Source organism: Podarcis filfolensis (assembly GCF_964270895.1).
Source record: "Podarcis filfolensis genome assembly, chromosome: 3".
In the NCBI taxonomy this organism is placed as follows: Eukaryota; Metazoa; Chordata; class Lepidosauria; order Squamata; family Lacertidae; genus Podarcis; species Podarcis filfolensis.
Genome location: NC_139606.1, coordinates 40,394,086 through 40,404,022, shown reverse-complemented (window position 1 = coordinate 40,404,022; position 9,937 = coordinate 40,394,086). Strand labels below are relative to the sequence as shown.

At 45.7% G+C, this 9,937-nt stretch overlaps 1 protein-coding gene across 1 annotated transcript; it reads left to right on the top strand.

The window, feature by feature from the left end:
* The first annotated feature begins 309 nt into the window (after window positions 1–309).
* HTR1B (5-hydroxytryptamine receptor 1B) lies at window positions 310–7,237 on the top strand. The gene has a single exon (XM_083605737.1). It carries the CDS (start codon window positions 1,843–1,845, stop codon window positions 3,007–3,009), a length of 1,167 nt encoding a protein of 388 aa, XP_083461863.1. The 5' UTR covers window positions 310–1,842; the 3' UTR covers window positions 3,010–7,237.
* The last annotated feature ends 2,700 nt before the right edge of the window (window positions 7,238–9,937 follow it).

Below are 9,937 nucleotides of genomic sequence, written 5' to 3'. Positions count from 1 at the left end.
TTGGACCTTCTAGCCAAGGCAAGTGCGACTTGCGAGGCGCGCGGCGCCCGAGTAGGTTGCGAGCGAAAAGACAGAGGAATCCCAAACGTGCTTACTCAAAAGTAAGTCTCCCTAGACGCTCATGTAATGGGGATCGGGTGTTGCGAGTAAGAGAGAACGAGGAGTATTATTAAGCTTCTGTCCTGGGTACATGCTCTCTGGTTCTGCCAGTCCCCATAAATGCCTGTCATCAGACTGCAGATTTCAAAGCGCGGGTGGGTGGGCAGAGGAAGGCAGAATGCTTACGTTTGCACTCGGTGTGAGTGCAAACCCTCCGCGGCTGGAGATAAAAGCAGTTCCCATTCAGCCGATGCTCTTCGGGGAAGACTTTCAGAGAATTCCCCCTTCCAAAAAACAGCAAGAGCAGCCGCCCGATTCGCGACGCTGCCCAATTAAAAGCCGAAGGGCTTGGAGTCGAGCCAGCGGAGCCAACGGGGTAAAGTTGGTTTACATCAAAGCGCAAAGGACATAATTGGACTGTGGATCAGGCAGGAGCACAAAAAAACGAAAAGAGCGATCCAGACACGACAGCAGTAGCCCGGCTGGATCAGAGAAAGGACCCATCTGGGTCCAGCGTCCTGCAACCCACAAACAACACGTGAGGGCAACAGACCTCTCCCGCGCGCGACACTGCTCCTGACACTGGAGGCTCCATTTAGCCACGAAGGGCTACGGCTAGGAGTTGTGGATAGACCTACCCTGCACGAAGGAGCCCTCAACGCCAGGGGCCATTTCGCCCCATCTAACGGCAGCGACCTCTTCGTGGTTGGACACCATCATCCTCATCTTGCCCCACCTTGGATGTCGCTGGTGCCCCATGCTGTTGGCAGCCAGGCAGGCGTCCGCGTCCAAAGAAGGCGCAAGCAAAGAGACAAGGCAAACTAGCGATCCCAAGCAAGTCCGCTTCGGTTCCAGGGGAAAGCTGAACCTCCAGTGGCAGGTGCGGTGGGAGGGCGCTAGGACCCGGCGGGATCCTCTCGGGGCCGAGAGGGGCGGGGCGGGGCCGAGAGGCCGGCAGCCGGAGCTGGGCGAGAGCGGCCACGAGTTGCCGAGGTGGGCTCGCGCCGAGCGGAGCGGAGCTGCGGCGGGCGGCGTATATATAGCCGAGGCTGGCGCTGCGCTCGCTCACTGAGGCGCCGGCTGCGTCTGCCGGGAGGACCCTCGCTCTCCTGGGCTAGGAGAGGAAGAGAGAGAGACGGACCCGGGGAACATTTCCCCCCACAGGGGTCGCCTTGCCACCTACTTTCCTTCCGTCCGTCGCCTGGAAAAAGTTGTTGGGCGAGGCGCGGAGAAGAAGAGAAGAGGCTTCTGGCCGCTCGTGGCGCCGTTTCCCGCCCTCCGAGAAGCCCGCGTGTGGGTTCCTACTCCCGCCGCCGTTCCCAACTTCTCCGTCCGCCGGCTTCGCTGCTGCCGTCGCGAAAGTGGGAAGATGCTGCCTCGCCTGGACCAGGGCATGGACTGCCGCCGCCGCCGCCAACACCACCACCCGAGATGGCCTCGCTTGGAAGCCCGCACGTGCTGAGGCGGCGGCGGCGGCGGCTTGGCGCCGGCAGGAAGGTAGGCGGACGGGCGAGCGCGTGATGGCGGCGGCGCGAGACCCTGTCCGCCCGGGCGCGGGAGGCGTCCCCATTGGGTGAGCCCGGCGCGCATGCCCTCCCCGCACATCCGCCCAGACTCCCGTCTGCCAGCTCACATTTGGCGCGCGGGTTTCTCTGGAGATGTAGCCTGCTGTGAGGGCGCTGCCCTCTTCCACCTCCTCCTCCTCTTGGCAGCCCCGTCGGTCCAGAGCCTCTGTGTGGAGGCATGGAGCAGCCCAGACCCTGCCCAGCCTCCGTGGATGTGTTCCACACCAATGACTCCTTCCACCACGCCAGGAACTGCAGTGGCGGCGGCGGCGCAGAAGAAAGCGCCGCCTACCAAGATGGCACCCCGCTCTCCTGGAAGGTGGTGCTGACCATCATCTTGGCCCTCATCACCTTGGCCACCATGCTGTCCAACGCTTTTGTCATCGCCACCGTTTACCAGAGCCGCAAGCTCCACACGCCGGCCAACTATCTCATCGCTTCCTTGGCTGTCACGGACCTCCTGGTGTCCATCCTTGTCATGCCCATCAGCACCATGTACACTGTGACTGGGAAATGGACCCTGGGCCAGATTGTCTGCGACATCTGGCTCTCTTCGGATATCACTTGTTGCACTGCTTCCATTCTCCATCTGTGTGTGATTGCCCTGGACAGGTACTGGGCCATTACGGATGCGGTGGAGTACTCTACTAAAAGGACTCCCAAGAGGGCGGCTGTCATGATTGCCCTGGTGTGGGTCTTCTCCATCTCCATCTCGATGCCCCCTTTGTTCTGGCGCCAGTCGAAAGCTGAAGAAGAGGTGGCTGATTGCGTGGTGAACACGGATCACATCTTGTACACCGTCTACTCCACGGTGGGGGCCTTCTACTTCCCCACCTTGCTTCTGATCATCCTCTATGGAAGGATCTACGTGGAAGCCAGGTCTCGGATTTTGAAACAGACACCAAAGAACACAGGCAAAAGGTTAACCCGAGCCCACCTAATAACAGATTCCCCGGGCTCAACGTCATCAGTCACGTCCATAAACTGCAAGGCTTCGGAGGCTTCTAGTGAAACGGGGTCTCCTGTGTACATGAACCAAGTCAAAGTGAAGGTGTCTGATGCACTGCTGGAAAAAAAGAAGCTGACTGCCGCCAGAGAGCGGAAAGCTACCAAGACTTTAGGGGTTATTCTAGGAGCCTTCATTGTGTGCTGGCTGCCCTTCTTCATCATCACCTTGGTGTTGCCTATTTGTAAAGATGCTTGCTGGTTTCACATGGCCATCTTTGACTTCTTCACATGGTTGGGATATCTTAACTCCTTAATCAACCCCATCATCTACACCATGTCCAATGAAGACTTCAAACAGGCATTTCATAAATTGGTACGGTTTCGGTGCACAAGCTGAGTATTGAATGCAGTTAAGTTTAATTCTCCAGGGCAGGAGGGCTTGAATGCATTTTGTATGTCTGGTTCTGCAGGTAGGTAGATCATTATTACTTCGTCTCTGGAAAAATGGTACTTTGGATGGCAGAGTTTGGTGCAGAGGAGAACCATGCAAGCCTAGTGTAGCTTCCCTTTCAGAGTGAAAGTAGCTTCTCTCTGAGCCTTGATTTAAAAATGCTGCTGCATCTTATTATACTCCCATTAACAATTGCTGAAGGAAAGTAGTTTTGGCCTTAAAAAAATGATTGTTTCTCCTGGATTATGCCTTGTAGACCCACTGTGGTAGGAATTGGATTGCTTTGGGACAACTTCTTTGGAGACGCCTCCATCCAGCGTGACTGCACTTGAACTAAAAGTTTGTCATCTGGTCTCCTCTGCTAGGAGACCTTTGCCTCTCAGCCATCTGTGTTTGAAAGCCTTTCGCCAATGTTTCACTCCTCTTTTTCCCTGCTAGCTTGCTAATTTTAAAGACTATGCAGAGTGGACTGCAAATGAATTGCGCATGCTGCTCAAAACCTTACTTGTCCTACAGAGCCAAGACCTTGAAAGAATAGGCATTGACAGTCTGGCAAGAACTGTCCCTGACTTGTTGATAGTAAATGGGTTTGAGGAACACTGGGGAAGCAAATCAGGTATAGGAGGAGACAGGGGGATCAAATAAGAACTCAGTGTGAGAAAAGCAACTCGTTCTTGTTTGTGTCTTTTCTGTTTAACAACTTGTCAGATTGTAACCCACAAATCAAACAGTGAGTGTGAGTGTGTGTTTTCACATGCATGTCTGCCTGCACAGTTGAGTGCCAAAGCTTGCAAGCTGCTTCCATCTTTCATTTTAGTGCTATATGTTCCTGACATTTTGCATATTTGAATAAGTGACTCACACACAAATCTCTTGATAATATGTGCTTAACACATACAGGCCGTTTAAACCTAAATCTGCTTTTGCTCACCAACCCAGTTTTGCTGGTGTTTTAATCCTTATATTGACGCTGATTATGAAGCCATCATAGCTAAAATGACACATTAAATAAACCATCTTAGTTATTTTCTGAAAAGGACTTTTGCCCACCAAATAAATGCACGGCAACTTTCCCTTGCACTGATTTCACATGCATATTCCTCCCATTTCAGCTCTCCAGGTTACCAGTACATTAGGTCCATTAAGTAGGGTACTGTCTTCCCCCTCTAAAAAGAATAATACTTGGAACACTCTCTAGTAAGAAATATTATGTACAGTTTTCTTTTTCTTCATCATTTCACTCCATTCCCTCCTCTGTGCGCCCTTTCATAAAAACTCTGATAAGCAGGTAGAAATTAATTTAACTACAGCAACTTCTTATTATTAACACTGTCTGCAGTAAGACTCTATCTTCAGCTTCAGTATTTGGAGAACTGTAAAGTTCCCCAATTGTCTGCCTAATATCTGGGTGCAAAAAGGTCAGGTTTTATATAGTATTCCCTGCTTTGAATAAGCATTGTGCTTAGAAAATCCAGTTACATCTTCCTGTATTATATAATACATGCAAGAAAGTCTTCTGGTTTTACATGTCCCCACTTTTAAAAATAGTAAAACCTGTTTTAATAAGACCTTCACCAGGTGGGAGGGTCCTGATCCCAAACCCCTTCAGAATAAAGCTTTTTCCTTCTCCTCCCCAGTAGGCTTTTGTTCAGATGTCAGATGAAGAATGGCAGTAACTGTCTTTTGCAGATATATTTGTGCATCCAGAAATGTTCATTCTTAGAACTTCCAAAATGCAAATTGTTAGCTTTCAGTAAGGGTAAAGCAAGAGCATAAATATAAAGATGTATGTAGCCTAAAGGAGGCTTGCTATACATGAAAAATCTGTACTTTACAGACTTGTACACTGTTTGTAATACAGAGTATACAGATACACACGCTAGTGCTATTTCTTATGAAAGAAATGTTCTTATGAAATATCTTATGAAAAGACCTGTTCTGTGCATCTCTTTCCCCATTTATCTGTAGAATCAAGTTGCTATTACAAAGACACAACAGTTTTGTTGTCTAAAGTCCTTGATGCTGCAGAAATACCAGCACATGTGTGTGTAAGTTACTAAGTTCAGCCCAAATTCAGTTTAATGACTTTGGAAGAGAAGCTGTTCCAGTATTTGCTAATATTGGGTGCAAAAAGAGAAATTTAAGCTATGAACCTTATGGTTTTTCACAAAAAGTCTTCAGAAGTTGCTGGGTTTTTTTTACCATTATGGGGAGAGTAGCCAGAAAAGCCAGGTAGTGTGTGTTCCTTATACAGGGTGAGTCCTTTAAAAGAGGCCCCATGGATACAGAGTACACATGTTCCATGGGGCCTCTTTTAAAAGACTCACCCTGTATATATCACAAAAAATAGCTGAATGCTACCCACCTTTTAAGCCTGCCAATCAAATATAAAACTATTGCATGGATCACCAATACAGCACCTGTGGGTGCCCACGGGGCCTTTCCTTGTGCCCTCAGGTTTCTGTTTCCTCTGCCCCACCCCGCTGAAATTGGACTTGAGAGAAACATCTTTTGGAGAAGAAGTATAGCTCAGTGGTAGAGCATCTTGCTTTGCATGCAAAAAGTCCTTAGGCATCTCCAGGCAGGGCCAGGAGTAACCCCTGCCTGAAACCCTGTGTAGATGGACCAGAGTCAGCTTCCTGTGTTCCTACTGTAGCCAATATAAAGCTTTTCTCAAGCTCTACTGCACCATGTGTTACAGGGGGATCTTTCTCCAGGTGTGACCCTAGCACGCCAAAAATGTCCCCTGCGTCACAATTAGGCTGGAAAGAAAATTATTATATTGACTAAAAGAGAAGGCTTCTCACAAGCCTAATTAGAATGGAAGAGGAATTATTTTGAGGGGTGGGTTGCAGCTGCAGAAGAAAGGATCACCAAATTCCCCAACAGTTGCTCCCTCATTACAGTTAGGCTTGGAAAATGCCTTCTATTGGCTTCAATAGAACACTTTCCCCAGGTATAAATGTTGGGTATGGGCCATCTTCTTGGATAGTGCAGCTCAGGAAGGAAGTTTAACTCTCTAGGAAGATATCCTGCCCCCAAGCTCTAGCCTAAAAAGAAGCAAGGCAATTTTTTCATGCCCAATTGCTAGCAGTGGGAAAGTGAGTGTATGTCTCTGTGTGTGTGATTGTCATCAATGTGGTTGCAGTGTGTGCATGGTTGTGGAGCATACCAAGTTGCAGTGCATTCATGGTGGCAACAACAGTTCCTCTATTTTTCAAATATGCTCATGGGTTTGAAAAAAAATGGTGACTCTTGCTCTGATGGGAGGACCAACCTGGTGTGGACCTTGGATATAGAGACAAAACTCTTTTCCATTTATCTCTTGATCTACATGTGTCTTCTCACAAAGTTCAGATATTTGGGTCTTGTTTCTTTTTTTAAAATCATGTTTGGAGTTAATTTCCCACTAGTTCCCCTTTTTCTTAATTTGAAACAGTTGCTATTCTCATTCTGAAGGGCCAGAAATGCACTTAAATGAACCATACGCTTAGTGGTATAAGTTCTTCAAGTTTGTAGTTTGTGAAAAGAAGAGGGGCGTTCAAATGAAAATATAATAGCAGAGAGATTTAGAATTTAGCCAACGTACTTCACACACGTGACTGGAACTGAAGCAGGGAATTCAATGGGCTTTTCTATCCATTAATGATTGGTATTGTTTGCACTACAGTTTCCTTCATAAGTGAAGCACCTTGTGTTCCTGGCTCTGGCAACACAGGAGGAGAAACATGAAAGTGCCGTCTTCTCCCCTCCCCCAGTCCTCTTAACCAATTGGGAATAAACGTAGCCATTCGATGCTGTGACTATATAGCTTTTTCATATCTGTATCATTACCTCATCAAACACTGAGAACTCTAGAACCATCTGAGAAGCTGACTGCTTGGTCTTCTGATCCTATACAACGCTGAAGGAGGTCCCACCCCCCCCCACCACCACACCTGCAAAATAAATGCTTAATACGAAATCTGAATAAACTGATGTTACTGAAATTTGATCCTACTTCATTATATATTTTTACTCATTATTTTTATAATAATAGATAAGTAATCTTTACATAAGCCCAGCAGGCAAAATAAAATAAAATAAAATAAACAGACTATGTTCCATTTGCTTTGATAGGATTGCATTGTGAGTGTTCATCCTAAATGTAACCGAAATTCAAACAATAAAAAAAGCTTTACTGTGTTTCTCAAGAGTATAGAAGTTGTGTTACTGATGATGCGGGTATTTATCAGATCACTTGACTGTGACATATTGTCTAGGTAAGGCTTATTTGATGATGAGTCACTAGAAAAAGAAAAGATTAATCATGACTGACATTGCCAGCTATGGTCAGCAACCAAGTTGTTGAGAAAAACAGTAAGAATCTTGTGGCACCTTAAAAATGAACAAATCTTATTATAGCCTAAGTTTTTGTGATTTAGAGTCCACTCAGACTCTAGTCCACAAAAGATTATGCTAGAATAAATTTGTTAGTCTTTAAGGCACCACAAGACTCTTCATTTTTGTAGCAACAAATGAGCATTGCTTCCTCTCTGCAAGTTGCTGACATCTTCCTTGCTTTTAAAGGGAGAGATGAGTCTTTAGGCACCCTGCTTTAAAGCTATAATTCCAATATTTGTTTGAGATGCAGTTACATAACACTAGGACTAGATACTTATGCATATTTTATTACTAAGAATAAAAGGATCTTCTATATAACATAAGTATGCTGAGAACTTGCATTCCACTTGGCTTAAAATACTTGCTATGGGGCTATTAACAATTACGATAATAATTTTCTTCTCCCTTCAAGCTCTGCACTTTTTAAAAACAAGTTTTGCTTAAACGTGGAAATAATTTAAACAGTATTGATTTGTTTACTTCACTTGCCAGCCAAATGAAGAACTTAGCCCTCATTTCTTATGCATTCTGGTACTAGAGGTTTCCCCCCTCCCTCTCTCTTCAAATCATGGAGTGTGTTTATTCCCCCCTCCCCCATTTCTATACTGCTGAATCACAAAAGATGGGAGGCCTGTTGATGACGTGACTGCTCTCATCTGAAGAGATAGCCGGAGTCTTTGAGAATCCTTTATCTTTAAAGATCAGTTCTCACAGTTTTCCTGTTCAGAGGAAACTGATTGGGCTTAAGACTCAATGAAGTACATGGGACTTAGGGTAAACAGAAGTAAGGGCTTGTCCACATGTCCACTTGTTCTGTGCCTAAAAAAAATGGGTCTGAGAGGTTTTTTCATTTTCCACCATGCTTTCTAGGCATGGGTCTGAGAGGTTTTCCGTTTGTGCCTCCACTTTCACCTAGAACACCTGCCCTTTCCTGCTGAATCAGGACAAGCAGCAATCTGCAGAAAACCCTGTTGACATTGTGATTTAGCAGTAAACAGCGGGTTTTCCCAGGGGAAAGTAAGTGGCAGGACAAGAAGTATGCACAAGCCCTAACTTTCGACCCAGTGATTTCAAAGTATGACTAAGGCCGTTTTCATGAGTTCCAAATACAGTAGAGCTATATGAAGATAACTTGTATGCACACAGGTACTTCAACTTGCGATCTGGTAACCTGCAAAATGCATTTTTGCCCAGTTGTGTACTCAGTGTACATACAATATGTACGCATAGAGATTCTGTTCACCAAAGAACCATTGGGGTAAGAAGGTGAGCAAGTGAATGGACTTTATTCCTCGGCGCATTGATCATGTGTCTGAAAGAGTCTTAAGTTTCTCTAGATTGGGCCCTGCAAGTTGAAATTGCTGGAATAATTGCATAAAAAGCCTGAACACGGCAAAGATGACTAGAAATGCTAAGGATCCAGAGTAGTTAAAACACACCTGTGTACTTTTTGCAAGGAAACGCAAATATTTAAACACAAGATCTGCCATAGTTAGCCTTGTGATAAGAGAAGTGGCTTTGTAAGAACTGCTATGGCTTGTATCCCTCAGTTCATGGAAATTCTCTGTGGTCCAACAAGGGGAAAGATGTGATTTTTATAAATTCTCCCTTCCTCTTGCAGCCACCACATCACCTACTGTGTGGTTCCAAAGGCCCTTCTCCCAGTGCTGTGGGGTTGATTTGGGGACTGCAGAGGAAAGACAGAATTAGTATCACCTCCTCGCTCCTTCAAAGAGCCTTTTGTGGGTGGTGAGACCCAACTGTGTGTAACCAGAGAACCTTAATGCCATTCCCATAGCCCTTGACGAGTGCAACCTGGCTATAAAGGTGTTCTGCTTGTCCAAAGAAGCTGAATGTTCACATTTTGAATGCTTCTCTAGACCATTCCTATGAAGCAATCTCTGCAAACCTAGAAGTCAGAATAAAATATTCATTCAGAGCTAAAATATGGAAAGCCAATTAATAAAGAATGCAAGTTCAAAGTTCCCTTTTTAGTTATTGGAGCCTTACAGAATTGTGTTAGGCTTTTTGATCATTTGTTCTAAAATATGCATTTTTCAGCTTTGTTTCTCCCTCCCCTAAAATATTTTCCTTAAGGCAATGACATGTTCTAGAGTTGGTACGTTGAAAATGTGTTGTTCTGTTTTCAGACTTTTTGTCAGCGCCGGATCAAGTTCTGTGTTAGTTGAAAAAACAAGTAAGGTCGTAATTTAAATGGGTATCTGGTTCTTGTTCACAGTCCAGCTCTTTTCTATTTCTGGGAGGAACATAAAATGATGAATATGGAAACATTAAATATATTCTGTTTACAGTTAGGGAGGGGAAAGAAATCTAGCAGTTTTCAGGAAAGCCATAAAATGATGTGTCTTGTCTCAGTTTTTGCAGTTCTCTGTTCTGCTGTGCCACCCTGTTTCCAAAACTGAATGATGACGACTAGGGTAGTCATGATGACCACACAGCAGGAGGAACCAATGGGGCTGTTGTGTAGTCA